This window comes from Xylocopa sonorina, chromosome 18, assembly GCF_050948175.1.
Source record: "Xylocopa sonorina isolate GNS202 chromosome 18, iyXylSono1_principal, whole genome shotgun sequence".
NCBI lineage: Eukaryota > Metazoa > Arthropoda > Insecta > Hymenoptera > Apidae > Xylocopa > Xylocopa sonorina.
In genome coordinates this window covers 5,065,086-5,082,426 of record NC_135210.1, presented here as the reverse complement: position 1 = coordinate 5,082,426, position 17,341 = coordinate 5,065,086, and the positions used below count along the sequence as shown (strand labels likewise).

The following is a 17,341-nucleotide window of genomic DNA, read 5'->3' as shown; positions in this document are numbered from 1 at the left end:
CCTGAACTGTACGCGTCGAACAAATGAATCTCGTACGTACCGCGATACTTATAAACGCCTTAGGCGCGTAAGACTAGCCGTTACGTCCTATATTTAAAGTAAATTCGATATATTTATAAATTATTATCACGACTGTTGCGAATGTTGCGACTACTAGTCGAGGAGATAAGAACGAAATTACAGAGTTTATTTTACGCGTACACTGCATTATTGTAATAATGATATATGATTAGGAATGAAATTTGTCGAACCAAGGAACTGAAATCCATAATAACGTGGAGACTTTCGAGTGGAAAAGAAAGAAGAGAGACGGATCGAAGAATAATTACGATCGATCGATAGGCGTCGCGACTGATCGATGAGTCGGTTAGATTTAAAAACTACGCGGTGTGGAAGACATCGGGCAGAAGGCACTGTCTTATCACTGGTCGTCGATATATTATATTAATATAACGGCTATTACTATAAAATTCCGCGGTAGACGAGCTTCGGGGAGGAATTTGGTTCCGGTGGAACGAGGAATGCGTGTGAAATGCGTGTGGAATGCGAAAGATATAATCGATCGACTTCTCGGAAGAAAGGCGGAAGGCGATCGCTACTGATCGTTTTCGTTCTCGTCGTTGAAATAGAGCGAGACTATCGAGTGCTTTTTACAGAAAGCCCACCACCAACGAAAGCCAGAGAGTCCGTTGAAGACAAAGCTCGGGTCGCGTTTTCGCCTGAGCTTTTCGACAAAGTTAAGGATCACGTTCAGGGACTTTTTCGTGCGACGATTGTACGGACTGACGCTGATGTCGCAGCAAAACTCGAGGACGGCCGTTTCCTCGGCCGAGTTCAGGCCCGCCTCCTCGAGGACCATCATTCGCTTCGTCTTTCCAAGGATGTTGTCGTACAGAGTGCCTTTCGGTATTCCGTATTTGGTGGACGCCTGGGTGAATCGCATCTTCTGAGTGACCACAGCCTCGATCGCTTCTTGGAGATCGTGTCGCGTCCACGTGGGCGCCTTCAGCTTCAGCAGGGTTGAATAGTCAGCTAGAAAATAGTCAGGGATTTCGACTTTTTTTTTCGTTACACCCTGGCTGCGCATCTAATCCGGATCGATCGATCCATCATCTATCTTTGATTCTTCACGCCTCCCCCAACCCTCCTCCCCATTCCCCCAACCCCTCGTATCCCATTGTCGTTTCTTTCCCTTTTGCCCTTTGCGCAGGCTTCTTCGTCTCTCGTGCGAAAATTTCTCCTCGATCTTGGATAATACGATCTTTTTTGCGGACGGACGACGAAACCAACGAAAGAATCTCTCGCGCGGAGCTCGGAAAGAAAGGGAGGCTGCGATAAAAGCGGCGAAACCTCGAGACCGCGAGCCGAATCGAGGGCAATCGTCGATAAACCGTGTTTAAGAATCGTTTCGCGGAAATATAGACGAACCCCGCGCGTACCGAGGAGTTTTGATCGGTAGCGCGAGAAAATACAAACACGATGCGAATCGCGCGAGTGTGCCATTAACACTGCTGCTGGCCACTTGGTTCTCTATCTAAATTGCCTTCTATATCAACGTAACGCGCATTCCACCGCTTCGTTATTGCCGAGATAACGATACCGCCCTTCTCTTCTCTTCTCTCCTTCTTCTTGCCTCTCTCTCTCTCTCTCTCTCTCTCTCTCTCTCTCTCTCTCTCTCTCTCTCTCTCTCTCTCTCCCTCCTCTTCCTCCTCGTTCTCGTTCTTCTCTTTGGTATCTCTCGGTATCCCGAGGGCTGTGTCCCCTCGATCGACTACACTCGACTTCTTCGGCCTGCGTAGTCTCACCGCCTTTTCTGCTCCGTTTCTTTCCCCTCCTTCTCCTCTCGACGAACGTAGTTGCCCCGTGTCGGGGCGATCTTGAACGTTTTTCATATCGCGGACAAAACCGATTGCTCCGAAAGAAATTCATCGATCGGCAAGGATAGGGATTGCATTATCATGTAAGATCTCTGTGCGGTAAAAGAAGAAAAAAAAAAAAAGGAGAGAGAACAAGTTGTCGGCTGTTACGCGTTAGTTCTCACATTCTTCTCTGAAACGTGTCTACTATCGAAACAACGTAAGGGGTAGATTAGGTAGAAGGTGGAATGCGTCGAACAACTTACCTGCTATACTCGATGTGGAGGCTCCGAGCCAAGCGTGGGATGACTCCAACAACTTGGCCTGAAACAGAGAAAGAACGAGGTTAAGATACGTCGCGACCAGGGATAGAGCCGAGTGGCTCGGCTCGCGAAAGGGTTGAACGCGTCCGAAGGAACCGAACAGGTTCCGTTTCTACGGAGGCGCTCGCGTCTCTGTCGACAACTTTACTAATATGCGAGTTTTTCCGGGTCTCTCTCTCTCTCTCTCTGTAAAGGGGTTGCGAGACGCGGGCAAAAGCGCAAGACACACGCAAAGTTGGTTCATTTGAAAAGTTTTCGTCCGCGAGTCGGCGGCGGCACTCCCGCGATTTCGAACGCGGCGCATCGTCCCGGCGCCGTACTCTTCTCATATACCGAATCGTTCAGCCAGAAGCCACACCACTCGGCTGACTTTCCAAATTAATTTTTAAGGGTCGAAGGGCTTCGTTCCTCATTTGATACGCGCCTCGATCCTCTATCAAACTCGAAACCCCTTACCCCCCACCCTTTCGACGCTTGCCTCGTTCTCCGCGGAATTTCGCCCTCGGATGCACGACTTCTAATAGCGTTAGGTGCGGCTGCGTTTCCTCAGGGGCCGCTACCTTGTCTTTAAGGTCGCGGTACGGGTGTGGCAATCCCGAGGTACCCTAGCCTCGTGACCACGGGGATGTTCACCTCTTGGTCACGGTTCTTGATTACGCATCGATGGTGGGTATACGATATCCGGTCGTTTAGTAGGGAGAAGGGTTGAGGGCACGCGTCTCGAGGAAACCGCAGAACGGGCGGCGCGCATCGATGCGCGCGACAGGAAAATCGAGTTTACCGTGGGTACAAGTTCATCGCGCACACGATGCATCCTGTCATGCGTGCATTTTTCATCGTCTCGTGCGGCTGTCGTGTGGGGTACTGGGCTCTTGAAGAATGCACGTCGCGGTGCACGCGACGCGCCCCGACGCGACGCGACGCGACGCGACGTACTCGGCCGCTGCATTAACGAGAAAATTGCTCCTCGCATTCTTGCGAGTTTTCTTTCTCGTCTCTGATCGAACTCGAGCGTAGAATGCGATATGCGAAAATTGTCGGGAAAGAGCTCGAAACGTTCGAAAGTACAATAGTTTGACTGTGATAAACAAAAGTCAGAATGGAGGCGGACGAGCGGCGGCCTAATTAAGAAAGGCTTCGAACCTTTCCAGGGAGGAGAATTTACGAGGTAGTCGTCTATCGTTGCTAATTCCTGCAAATATTTGCCGGGCAAGGATATAGACGTGGGCGAAATGAATAGGCGTCGGAAGGACGCGAGGGGGGAGAGAGAGAGAGAGAGAGAGAGAGAGAGAGAGAGAGAGAGAGAGAATGTATGCACGAGGATTTGAGTGAACGCGAAGGGACGAGGACGAGTTCTCTCCTTCGCCGATGCCACAGACGCCCCCCACCGACGCCGTTGACGTCCTCGAGGTTCCCGTCGACCGGCTGGAGTTTCACGCGGCAGAATGCACCACGCCACGGCAAATTTCTAATCAGATTAGCGCGGATTAGCAAAGTTCGTTTGTTCTAATGAAATTCGTCTAAATTAACGTCGGAAGAGGGAACGCCGCCGGAGGAGGAGGAGCAGGAGTTGGAGGAACACACCGGGACCAGGAGAAAAGGGTAACGGAACGAAAGGTGTGGAGGAACCTGCTATCTATTCTCGATCCAACTGCTATACTAGAAAAAAGTCAAAGTGTTCGAGTGGTGTGTTGCGTCGTCACCCTTAGACCCGAAACGCGGGAAAATTGGTCATTTCCGGCACAAAGTGGAAATAACAGGGAATTGGAATACTCGTTTCTGGCGAGGAAATTTGCCAAAGCTCGCGAGAGGGAAGCTCGAGCACGCGCGTTAATTATCGTAGAAACGCGGAAAAACACGAGGTACGCGCGAATCTGTGCGCATCCAGCCCACCGTGCCTGTGCACCGGCGTGATACCTCCCGTCCTCTTTCGCACGCCCGCGTGCGTTCATATTTTATTCACCGATATCGCGCTCAAACTATTCCACCGATAGTCACCCGCGCTTAAGTTCTCCTCTGTGCTACCGGTCGCGCGTAACCGTACGCAAACAACGCCTATTTTATTCATCGGTACACGAGATGCGTCGAAAACATTCGGATCATTCCGAATCGTTTCAACGTCCGCCTCCCGATCTACGAAACTACGATCGACGAACGGAAGACTTTGCAGTTCCGGCCATTTCTTTCGATCGAAACGAATAATAGAGAACGTTGCTTTTCCCTCGTTCCGTTTTATTTCGAGCGGCTCGACTCTACAGGTAGTAGTCACATGTGTACGGTGGTGTCCAGATAAATCCTCCTCCTCCTACTCCTCCTCTCGAATGGTCGCTCCTCGTTTTCCCGCCATCGTTGTGGAATCGAATTGGACGCGAATCGGTCCGCGAAAAGACTCGCAACAATAGAACCGTGTTCCTTCTCTTCTTTCCGACAACAACACGGTTCTCTTCCGGCGTTCTCACGAGCCAAAGATAACGGCTGGCTGAGCCCAGCCGGTATAAATACGATGTATCCTCTGTGTATTATTCCAAAGAGGTTGAGTGGCCGCCGCGGCGATGGAACGAATTCGCGGCGCGCGATATTCCAAGGGATGAAAGACGAAAGGGGGTGGTGGGGTACGGTGGCCCGTTTCGCTCCGATCCGTCGGGAGGATAGATCGTCCTCGGGCTTTAATATATAAGGAATGGATTATCCGTTGAATAATGTGCCGAGCCGCAAGCAACGTCGGTGGTCGTCGCGTACCCGTGTGCGTACGCGTATGTACGCAGCCACGCGTGTCCCGATCAGTCCGCGTATATATCTCTACACGGACCTCCTCTTCGGCCGGATCGGGGTGTGTTCGATGCTCTGCCGTTAGGAATAGGGATAGGGATAGGGATAGGGATAGGGATAGGGATAGGGATAGGGATAGGGATAGGTATAGGGATAGAAACGTGTAGGACCGGCGACGATGGCAAGGGGGATGTGGAACAGTGCAAAGCGTAGAACAGCGAAGAGAAAGGAGAGCGGGCGCGGCGGTAGGCAGCTTGGTAGGTAGGTGTAGAGAGAGAGAGAGGGGAGGGCGGTCGAGCTGGCCAGAGAGCCGAGTTAGCGCGATGTTAGCTCGCGCGTATGTAGATAGAGTACTGAACTATGTATTAGAGTCGTGTACCTTCCACATAGATATACCGGGGTTTGTACAGTACAAGATTTGCCATTGGCGGAGCCGGTCCTGAAATCCTGCACAACGGGTGCTCTGGAAATCCACGCGTTCGACGCGAGCTACCGTCACCTAAACGATAGTTTACGAGCCGCGAAAGCTGGCTCCGTCTCCGCGCAGCGCGCTGTTATCCGGGGGGGGGGGGGGGGGGGGGGATTAACCGATCCCCGGGAATTCTCGTAAATTTGAAAAATTTCCCTCTGCGCAAACACGGAACGGATACGGAAACGGATAAACGGCTGCGAACCGGGCCGAGAGAAAGCGAAGGGTCCTCGTAGACCGAGTGTCTACCGCCTACTGTAAAAATGCCCCGTTAAGGAGCGCGAACAAAAGGGAAGAAAGAACCTACCGCCTGCCGCGCCGGCCTCACTCGACGACGATCATGCTCCGAGTGATGCTCGAAAAGCAGAACGTTCTTTTTTTAAACCGGCCCGGCCACGAACCGAGAGGAGACGACGATCGAACGGGAAAGGAATCCGGGAACTACTACTCCTCCTTCCCTTTGCCCCAACCCCTAACGATAATTAAGATAAATAAGAGAGAGAATCGAAGACACAATGGAAGGTTACGCTCGTAACGCAAAGAAAACAAAGGCGAGAGAGAAAGAATAATACGCCTCGATTCCGTGAAAGGAGAGAGAGAGAGAGAGAAGGAGGGTTGAATAAAGAGAGAGCGACGAGGGGAGAAACGTACGGGGATCGAGGAGCGGAACGGGGAAAAGGAAATACGAAGAAGGGGAGGAGAACGCCGGCGCGAACGACCGTAAACTTTAAATTTACGAAGTGATATACACGCCAAACATCCGGTAGATATTTAAATCCCGGTTTCACTAAACTCAACAATAACGTCTACCGCTATTTCGGGGTTAGCTGTGATTCTCGCTCGCACCCCTACCGACGACTCTTGCCGTAATAACCGTTCGTTACACGTTCGATAGCGTTTCGATCGGCTCGAGAAGGTGGACCGATTTTCGATCCACCATCTTTTTTTTCCACAACCTCTGCGAAACACATTTTTACCTCGTTGGCGAACAAATATCGAGTTAAGGACCAGTTAATTACACTCGCGGAGCGTATTACACAGCTCTGGCAAAAGTTCAATAGTCGAAAGGAATTTTTTTCTACCTCCCGGGATCGGTCGTTTCTTTATTATTCAACCGGTAACGGGTAACAGACGAAAAGTGTGCTTTTATTCACGCGATCGTATCGCTGGAACAGCTGTGTTTTATAAATTACCCTTTCTCTCTCTCTCTCTCTCTCTCTCTCTCTCTCTCTCTCTCTCTACGCGGACACATCCCCCGGCAGTTTCTTCGGGCTCGAGACTCACCCTTCCTCCGTTGATAACGCGTCAAAGTGCGGACTCGTATATCATTCGATTTGCGGTCAAGCACCGAAGGAGGAATCGAAGGAGGCGTAGGTTAGTGTCGTCCGATGGAAGGAGGTTGAAAAAGCAGGCTGTTCGAAAACGCGTTAAGATCGCGACGCCCGGAAACACCGGTTCCGGTTCGCGTATTCGCGGGCAATTAACGTGCCTGATTCTAATTCGAGCCGATTAAAAGCACGACGTCCCGGCAATATCGTTCGAGCGATTTAATTTAATGCCAGGCGCCGACTCGATTGAATCCAAATCGATTCCGGTGCGACTCGATTGGATTAATCCGGCCGATTAATTCGACAAAAACTAATTCGTTCGCCGAGTTGGTCCGAATTATTCTAACCTCGTTCTCGAGCCAAGTTCCGCCGTCGTCGCTGTCGTTCTCATTGTTCTTCCCCCTCGTCCTCGTCGTAGTAGTCGTCGTCGTTGCTTCCTCCCTGACGAGTTCCAAAGCGGCGATGATTGGATTTGATCGCGATAAGCGTTATAAGCGTGGCGTGCAGCAGCGACTCTTGGAAGTTTGCGCGTTGCGATAAAGTTGCGCTATTTCACGGGGGACACACGCTAGGCATTCTCTCGGACGACGGAGGGCCCGGAGGGGTGAGAGTTTCGGAATTTAGTCCGGGTGATCGCGAGCATCGTTTTACGCGTACATTCGTAAAATCGTCGATTCATTATTAATTTCGGCGAGACGGACGCATCCGTGGGGGTGGGTGGGTACGCGGGCTCGCCGTTGGCGTCGGCGAGGGTCGTCGCTGAAAAGGGTAAGCGGGCGCGAGGGGTGGACTTCTAAATTCATCACTGGACGAGGAGGACGTTGCCCTCCGGCGAGTACCAGGTATACCATATATATGTATATATATATTTTTTAACAGGCCGGGTACCGCGATTAAAGAGTCGAGAACAAAAGTCACCGTCGAGGCAACGTAATTCCATCCTTATGAATCTTCTATGCTTCTCTTGCCGCGTGCCTCGAGCCCGGCCGTTATATTCCACGGCTTTACCGGCCGCTCTCTCCCTCCCTCTCTCTCTCTCTCTCTCTCTCTCTCTCTCTCTCTCTCTCTCCCCCCCCCCCCCCCCGTGCACGATCGATCTCGAATTCTATAAGCCCGCATAATTACGCGTCTTTTTTCGAATTCTCTTCGCCGCGCAACCGATCCGCATCCGTCCGGTCTCACGGTCTCTGGACGATATTCGTCCGGCGCCACTTACCTAGTGGCATCCTACCTACGCTGACGCATCTATAAAGCAGGAAACCCGTTCCATCGACGATTAAACGCGGGACGATGACAAAGAGCCACGGACTCGAAGCCTGCCGTTCGATTCTTTATTCTTTGACCATGAGCGGAGGAACGGGTGCGGAGGAGGCAAAAAAAAAAAAGAAAAAAAAAAAAAAAGAAAAAAAAAAGAAAAAAAGAAAAAGAAGCGAGATGGGAAAGAGTATCGGAAACCGCGTGGCGCGTGCCCAGATAAATTGCAAAAGGAAAACGAGAAACGAAGGACACAAAGGGCGCGAGCGTGTCTCTCGTCGCTTTTCTCCTCTAGATCGCGCGAACTCATCGGAAATAACGCGATTAACTCTCGAGCCCTTGGGGAACGAAAAGGGGAGCGAAGGATTTTTCCCGAGCGCGTTGCCGTTCCTCGGTGATACTAATCGGTGCCGCATCACTGACACGGTATTCAAGCCCGATTCGCTTATGCCGCTCCATCGGCGTTCCGATCGTCCTCGAAGGGCACTCGACGCCATCCCGTCAACTATTTCATCCGGTCGCGCCGTCGCCGCCACCACCACCACCACCGCCGCCGCCATCACCACCACCACCACCACCACCATCACCAGCAATTCCTTTTCCAACCGGACAAATCGAATCTCTTCGACACCGTTGCGCTTTTCCATTGGCTCTCTTCTTCCTCTTCCGTGTTGGCCTTCTCTCGAATTAGTCGCGTTTTCAAGTATCAGAGAGAGAAATCAGTTTTCACTGTTGCGAGCGTTGTCGGGTGGATAGACGCGGGCAGATTCGGACGGCGAAACGGTTTCGATCGACTTAGCGGTTAGAGGATAGGCTCGAGCATTATTCGTACGTGCCTGTGCCTCGGTTACGCGGGCTATCGATTCCTTGGTTGCTCGCTGGGGGTAGTAACGTTTCCCCTCGAAACACAAATACAGGGCCTCGCATGCATGCGCGATGCAACCCCATGGTATGCATTCGATACGCACGTAGGTACCAACCAAGAGAGGAAAGAGGTCCCTGTATCGCGCGATCGATGTTTGATTGCACTTTATATCGCGTTTCTCTCTTACCCTATCCTCCGCACCCCTCGGCCGGTCGGCCCACCGCCTACCAACTCTCTCCACGGCGAGAAACCCTCGCGTTTCTTTCCGCGATTTCGAGACGCGACGCCCGGTGTCACTCGACACGCCCATACGCCGTCGATGACGGGATCGTTAAACGGATCGATCGGTAAATATATCGGTAATTATTTCCCATATTCGATGTAAGAAACAGGCTCGGCATCTATCACGAGCGAGTATGTAGTATCTCGCGATGGAATGGCGAAAAGAGAAGAAACGAGGATATTAACGGGAAGGAATGTTTATAACTACGATAACGGTCCCAATAATCTATTTCCGCGGGTAATACATTACACCGGGGGGGGGGGGGGGGGGGGGTGGATTTCACCACGGCGCACCGGGCGGCCGCTAATGGCAAAGTTCGGTCGGTCCGGTTCGCCGATAGGGACGCGAAATAATAGTTTCGCTGCTTACAAGGGCGGCCGATAATCCGTCAGGATGAGTGGACGAGCGCGCGATCGTCTGTCGGACAGTTTTCACCGCGCGTCGCGACGTCTGGTTGTTTTCCGAGGATGGATCCGAGGCAGAAAAGCGGGATTTTGCAGGGAACGGGTATATAGTCGGAAGGTTGCTCAACGCGGCGGCGTCGTGGTTTAATAAGGAGCTATCTATAGCGGAGCATTATGTTACCTCGATACATCCGTGAGATGAGACGTTGCAATATTAATGCGTCTCATGAAATATTCGTCGCCGTCTTGCCATTCATCTCGCTCGCGCTCCGTACATTATATAGAGGGCGCGGACGGTGGTACGGGGGTGGCCCGGGGGTGGCCCGGGGGTTGGAACGCGGAGAGGCAGTTGGAGCAGCCCGAGGGGAGAGCGAGGAAAACCGTAGCAGAGGCCGAGCGAGGGGAGCATCGTCCTCTTCGCCATCGCCACCGCCGCGTCCCCGAGCATTTCTCACCGGATCGGAAGCGCCGCGGAGCGGATGCTCGCGGGATCGCGCGCCACAGCGCACTGCCCTTCAAAACTGCCCGAAAATCGCCCGCTGATCTTTCCATCTTTGGGCGCATGCGTTTCCCGCGCGAGCCACAGGACCGGCTTCCTGTTCAAACTTTCGCCGCGCGTTTCGGATGATTTCGCTCAGCGGATCGACGGAGACGATCGAGGTCCGTCGTGCGAAAATTGGAAAGGAACGAACGGGGGCGGGAGGAGCGCGCAGCCGGACAGAGCCAAGGGGAGATAGTAAGGGTTGTCGAGAGGGGGATGACGACGGAGTCTGTCGGCAGGAGGAGAACGAAACGCCACGGGCTGTAGAAGGGTGCGCGATGGGGAGGGGTGGCGCGAGGGCGAATGCTAATATTAAAAGTAATATTTCTCGGCCCGTCCGCGTCCGCGGCGCAGCGCTGCTAGGTTCGCGCTTTCCTTCTCCGCGGTTCTATTTATTTTTAATATAAATTAAACAATTTATTTTCCGCCGCCAGGCAAGGAAGGGCGCACGGAAGAGTAACGGAGAACGCGGCCGTGCCCGGCTACTGAAATAGAGAAATAATGCCGGGACTGCAATATCGAATGAAATATCGTCCACGATCTCCCTGCTCTACAGCTACTACTACTACTACCAGGGAAATACAAACGTACCGTTTCTTTGTACGTACGCGTTTGTAATTCCTGTCGTTTCAAGAGAAACGCTATTTACTTATTGAAAAATCGAAACGGAAGAAAGGGTCGACGGACGAGAGGCCGCGCGTGTCTTTCGGAAGGTTCGCGGCGCGAAATTAGGACCGCTCGAAACTTTGAAAAATCCAACCAGCCCACACCCCCGACCGTCTCTTGAAAAACTCTTGAAACGTTTCAATAAATAACGGAGGAGGTGACGCGATTATTGCATATGCGCGCGTTGCACATATACGAGTACTTTTACGAGTGTACGAAATCATCTATAAAAGATTCTCTCATCGCGATCGTCGGTGTTTAAAGATGCATACGTCTCGCCTTGGCATTCGCTCGCCCGTTCGAAAGGGAACGTTCTTCGGGATAACCGGTTCGTTCCGCGCGGCCGCTAATCCCCGCTAATTAATTCTCTCCGTGTATCGATGCGGCTGTCATCGTCTACAATTTGCTCGCGAATTCCGGTAGCCGGAGAACCGTCTATCCGTCAAACTCGAAACGGACGAACGGCGATCGAAGGAGAAAAAGAAAGCAGAGGAGGGGGCAGAGCGAACGGTCGAGACAGTCGAGTCATGGCGGCGGTTTACAAAGCTAATCGCGGCGAGATTGACCAGCGAAAAGGCTGGCTGGCAGCGAAGTGGGTAGTAGACTGCCAGCCAGGAGGGAAGGCAATGCACTTTATGATCGAATATAGTAGTCGAGGGGTAGAGCAGCGGGCCTTCTATGTATAACGCGTCTGAATCATAAGCGTCGCGCGGTTCTACCTAGCTGACGGACCACGCGAATATACGTGTTATTGCAGAGAGTGCGATTGCGAATTACTTTTGTCGACTCGTACGAAAAGGCGTTGACTCGAGGAGCGATGAGCGCAAAGCGATCCAGGTGCACGCATCCGATCGTTAGCAGATGCCCTCGAGCGAGACCGCGCGAGTACAGAGTTCTGATCTCTTGATTCTTCCGCAACGTTCTTTAACGCCTTCTTTCAAAGCTCTCGCGGTACCGTAAACCGTGGCGGACGGAAGAAAGATCGATGTTTCGTTCGCGTCGAACAAGTGCTAGGATAAGGATCTTAAAAATCAGCGAGCCTTTTGTCACCACCTTGTCGCGTAGGCGCGTGCCACGATCGCGCGTAATCGCGAAATCGGGAGCGCGAGCATACCTTAACGCTTGGCGTGTCGCGCTTCTATTTTTTTCTTTCTCTCCCCTTGGCGCGTACCGATAAGGGCTCGACGAGCGTGTCGCCGCGGTACACACCGTAAAAACTCGCCTGGTAAAATACGTCGAGAGCGTTTTCAACGCCTGTATCGCGATTAGCCGTGACGCGTTCGCCGCGATCGCCGGACGATAACTTTATCTCGCGCAATTACTCCATTCCGCGGATGTTGATCATCCGTTAATGAGGTTCGCTTCCTTGATTTTACGACCACGCCTGTGAAACCGCGGGAAGATCTTTGATCGCGTCTCCTCGAGGTGTGCAACGAACGAGCGTTGGAGAAGAAAAAAAAAACGAGAAAAAAAAAAGAAGAAGAAGAAGAAGAAAGAAGAAAAGATAAAAATTCGCGTTCGAAGACACCGATTGTCCTAATTATTTGGACGAGTCTGACGTTGGAATTTTTCCGATGGAAATCGTGCGCAGCGGGGGTTGCCAGGAAGCGAGGACGGGGTTGGAGGGAAGGGGATGCGCACGGTCGAGCTTAATCCGCGTAATTACGATGCGAGAACACGACCCGAGGGGTCGAATCAATTTATCGGCTTAATTCGACTACCGAATCGTTTTCCGCGCGATATTATACGCGGCATTCTTCCTCTGCCTTTTCCTTCGGCCGATTCCCTGGCTCGATCTTCGTTCTCTTCCGATCCGATCCGCGTCTGCTCTCCTGTTCGGTCTACTCTGGTGCTAATGGTGTTGTGGCTATTACCGTGACGTGCTCCGCCTTTAATAGGTGTCGAGGCTCGTTTCTGAGCCACGATAATGTCCGCGGGCACCTTCGGCCGTGCGCGCTAATTACTCGACGATCGATTCGTTGCCGGGGATCGCAACACGCGGATGCCCAAGGATGACGATGCCTCGAAGAAACCGGGAACAGAGGGAGAGTTTCGGTACCGCGGGACAGTTGGAACCGTTTTTCGCGCGTATTGTTTTCGACTTCCGGCCGATAAAAGTCGATTCCGCCCACCGGACAGCAGTACGCCCTAGTGCACGGTGCGTCCCTATCGGCCGGTTGGATCAGAAGGCTTCGGTAGCGAGCCGGAGCGTTCGCAATATCCCGTTCCCATCTCGTCTCGCGCGGTCCCTCCGCTGCTACTCGAAGAAATATTATTTAAGCGCTTCCTGCCATATAAATAGTCCGTACGCGATGATAATTAAAGTCTCTCTCTCTCTCTCTCTCTCGAGTCGGGACGGTATCGGGACCGACGATCTATCTGTTCCGGTATACTCGAACTAGTACGGCGGCGGACGACCACCCCCCCCTTCATTTAAATATCACCACCGGTGGTGCGTGCGAGGCACGGCGAACAATGCGCGTGCGACCTCGGGGCGAGTATCTTGGCCGAGGAATCGTCGATTTTAGGAGCAATCGAACGCGCACCAGATCGATTTTGACGGACGACTCTCGTCTCTCTGGTCGGGTTGCCAGGTTCTCGGAGGGATCCGCGGAAGGGTCCGAGGTGGCGCGGGGCCGGAGGGCGGAGAGTGGCAGAGCGGAGGGCACAGGAATGGATGGCTGAATTTCTCGAATAATTAAGTTAGACCTCGCCGAGGTAGGGGGGGGGGTGGTGGTGGTGGTGGTGGTGGTGGTCGCTTACCTACCAACACACAGTCTCTCATACATTATGTAGAAGTGGTGGTACATGGCGCGCGCGTATGCTGGAATGGTAGGTAGAGAGCGCACGGGAAGAGGAAGAGGAAGAGGAAGAGGAAGAGGAAGAGGGTGACGGGACGGGGGATGGGGGTCGCGCTCGTATTCCTGGGGCCTGGGCAACGCTCTCTGGGAAACGCGTGTACGTACGTACGTACGCGCGTAGGTAAGCGCGTACGCTGCGACGAGGGACGGGATATGTTCGCGCACACCATCAGCAGGACGAAACGGTGCTGCACCGGCCTTCGTACGTCCACCCTCTGCGACTCTGGCTCTCGTCGGTGAAGCTCGCGCGCGCCCTACTCTCCCCGCTATTGGATATATACTTAATGAAGCGTAAATAATTGAGTAATGTGCTCCAGGCCGTTCGATCGACGTTCCTATTGGTCGGTATTAATCTATTCCGGCGCATTAGCGGCCCGTATCTCCGCGAACCGGCCTAGGACCGCGCCTAAATACTATCCTGGACTAGCCACCGGCTATGTTTCCGCCATCGACCGCTCGCCGCGTTAACCCGCGTTAAACACCGCCTAAACTAACCGACGACAACCACCATTTTTCCATCCATCGACCTTAACTTCCAACAACAACCTTCTACTTTTCCATTCCCTCCGGCTGCCCCGATCTTATTCCTAGCTGTGTGTAACATGCAAATCCGGCCGAATAATTCAACGAAGGTGGAACGCAATAAGGGTGTAAAATATGCTGCCGCTTATTCCGGGGCGTTTGCGACTTTGTCCTGAAATAGAGACCGCGGGGGCGAAGGTGGGACCCGTGGTCGGTTATAGAAATCTCGCCAACTATTTTCGAGGGCGAAGGAATTTACGAGGCGATGTCGGGAAAGGAGAGCGACGCGCGACGGCGCGACGGGTCGAACAGGTAGATGGCTTGTTGGAGACGGCGAACGGTGGCCAGAGAGGACGGAAAAGAGATACCAGAGAGAAAGGGAGAAAGATGGAAGAGGATAGCTCTTACTATCTTTGGAAAAGTCGCGCGAATCTAACGAGCGGAGCCACAGGTGTTTTCCCAGTGAATATATATGGAGAGCTTGCCGTCTCTCTCTCTCTCTCTCTCTCGCTCGCTTCCATGCTCGCCTGCTTGTTTCTACGCTCTTCCCAGCTATCCTCCAACGTGCACAATTTTCGATTCTAGCCATCGCGTCGCGTCGCGTCGCTCGCACCCCCGCGTGTTCTCCCCGAACCGACGACAACCCTGATAGCGGTCAACTTTTTTTCACACCCTTTCCTTTCCTTTCCCTTTCCCTTCCCTTCGTGGATCGAAACTTGTTCGAGTTAAATACCCCGTATAAAAAGAACGACGCGACAATAATTTTCAACCAGTAGATATCCTCGATTATTCTCCCAACGATTAATATCGTTATGGACGTGATCACGATTCGCATAAGGTTCGCGGGACACACCGTAATGAATTATGCAGGGAATGTCGTCGCGTTGGCCAAGCGCCAGCGAGAGCAGCGATCGTTCGATTTCGACTTTGTCGTCGTCGATTCGTTACCTACCTAACCGTCTTCTAACCTAAGAGAAAACTGACCCGATTGCGCGGCACCTGTTTGATATTAATACCGCGCGAAGGGCAAACTGGCTTGGGCGTAGCCGTAGGGCGTGCGGTAGTATCGATACGCTTTATCAAGAGGATAGATATTTCCCCGAAGCATTCCACGCATCCGGTGATCCTAGATCATCCGAAAGCTGGGCGGGGATGGGCAGGGAACAGCGTGGAAAATGGAGGACGACCGGCCGTGTGTGCATCCGAAGCGCACAGGGGCTGGAACGTAGGGGTGGCGAAGAGCGAAGGTTGGAAGTATACAGGGCAGAGGGACGTCGCGTCGCGTCGCGCCGAACGAAATGCGCGCGTACCCAAATGCGGAATATTAGCTGGTGATTAATTATTAATAGTATTGAGTGGCTGCTAATAGATATAATGTTATTGGACCGAAATCAGTTGTCCCTGGACGAAGAGGTCGAACCTCGAATAATATCGAGCGACCTGGTTGTTCGCGTCGAGAACGTTATCAGGCTGCGCGTTTCATCTTTTTTCTCTTCGCTCGAACCTCGTCTCGAGTGCTTATTACGCGAAGGAAAGTGGTCGTGAACGAGGAAAGAAGCAAGTTTAGTTGGTAAAACGGATCCTTGATGACTCGCCGCTGTTTTTCCGGGAAGCAACACCCGACTAAACCTTTCCGAAGGTGCGGGGGTATCGTGAAACGCGACCGGGAAATCAAAGACCGATCGAAAAATAATTTGCGGAAATTTCTCGATTCTCTTGGCTACGGTGGAAGTTTCTTCGAGTTCTTTCCCTCTCTTTCTCTTTCTCTCTTTCTCTCTTTCTAATTCGCGAAGGAAAGAAAGTTGGCCGGCTACGGCGATATAATACGGAATACCGGTAGGGTTTAGTAGGAAGGCGCGGGAGAAGGAGGGGGTGTAGCGGATGGTCCCAAGGCACTTTCTTTGAAGCCGGCCGAGCCACTTGGAAAGGGTGGCACGGACTGCCGAGTTTGGGGCAGGTCGCACATCAAAGAGCGAAATACTTGAAGCCGAGATTCCCCGGTCCCCTCGCTACAACCCCTCGTTCCAACGACTCGAGTCGGACTCCCTCCAGTGCGCGGCCATCTTCCTGTCTTCCTCCTGTAGGGCCGCGGCGCGCGGTCGCCGCGTCGTCGTATCATCCTCTCCCTGCGTTTCTCACCGATGACCTCCGTTCTATTGTCCGCTCTCGAGCAAAAAACGCTCTCTTATATTTTGCATGCACCGGAAAAAGTCACCGTCGGAGCGCGCCACGGCCGAGTCATTCAGCCGAGGCGAGGAGGCAATAAGGGAGCCACTTTAAACCGGCTCTGCGCAACCTCTTGCTGCTACTGCTGTTGCTGCTGTTGTGCTGCGCCTACCGTGTCAAACTTGCGAGCGCGTATCGATTTCGCGTTCTTCCCTTTCCCGGTGTTTCGCGACCGAAACACGGTTTCCGTCTTAAACGTGGAAAATCGTTCCCGTCGTTGTAGTCGTTCGTAGGTTTTTTCGAGTAGAGGACGCTTTGGAGACGAGTGGGTAAGGGGCGGCGGGATTCGAGAGTTGTTTTCCGGCTCGATAATAAAGAGACCGTCGGTTTATTTATTATATTATATGAGAGCGTTACGCGAACCACGGTAACGACCGTTATTATTTCCGCTTATACGATACCGAGAAGTTCGATCGGGCAATTTTTATTATTACGCCCCGTGGTTTCAGCTCGATTCTTTTCAGCCGCGCACGGTCGCCCTCCCGCCTGCCTCCTTCCTTCGGCCCATCCCCCCGTTTCGGTGAATAAACTTTTAATTTCGTCGAACGCGGTTTTAAAAGCTGCAGCCTGACGGTTGGTATCGGCGCTCGAAACCGCCTCCGCTTGATACACGAACCGCGCCGGCACGGTCTGTCGCTAATTCCAAAGAATAATGTTGTTTTTAAATTCCAATCGGAAACGAGCGAGCTGTTCGCCGATGATCACCGGGGCTGTCTGTGTATTTTTTCCTCCGCCCAACCGGGTGCATTAATTCGTAATTGCGCGCCGTTTTTACGCGCCAAGTCCGCCGATCGAAAAATAATTGTTTCGAGTTTCCCGATCGCGCGCGCGGATTGCCTTGTTTTGCGTTTTAGATGGAGCCAGAGGAGAACAGAGCCGGCGGGACCGGCCCCGGGAAAGGGAACGGGAGATCAAGCGAAAGCTGGCTTTTTCGTGGCTTAAAATTAATATGCATGGACCCGACAGCGAAACGT

The 17,341-nt window shown here is 52.7% G+C and overlaps 1 protein-coding gene across 5 annotated transcripts in view; it reads right to left on the bottom strand.

The window, feature by feature from the left end:
* The window catches only part of LOC143431440 (protein bric-a-brac 1), a 102,502-nt gene that overhangs the window by 3,751 nt on the left and 81,410 nt on the right, over positions 1–17,341 (bottom strand). For all 5 annotated transcript variants that reach the window (XM_076908167.1, XM_076908171.1, XM_076908168.1 and 2 more), the window contains exon 2: positions 2,123–2,180. In XM_076908167.1, the coding sequence (XP_076764282.1) occupies positions 2,123–2,180 (58 nt within the window). The remainder of the gene's footprint in view (positions 1–2,122; positions 2,181–17,341) is intronic.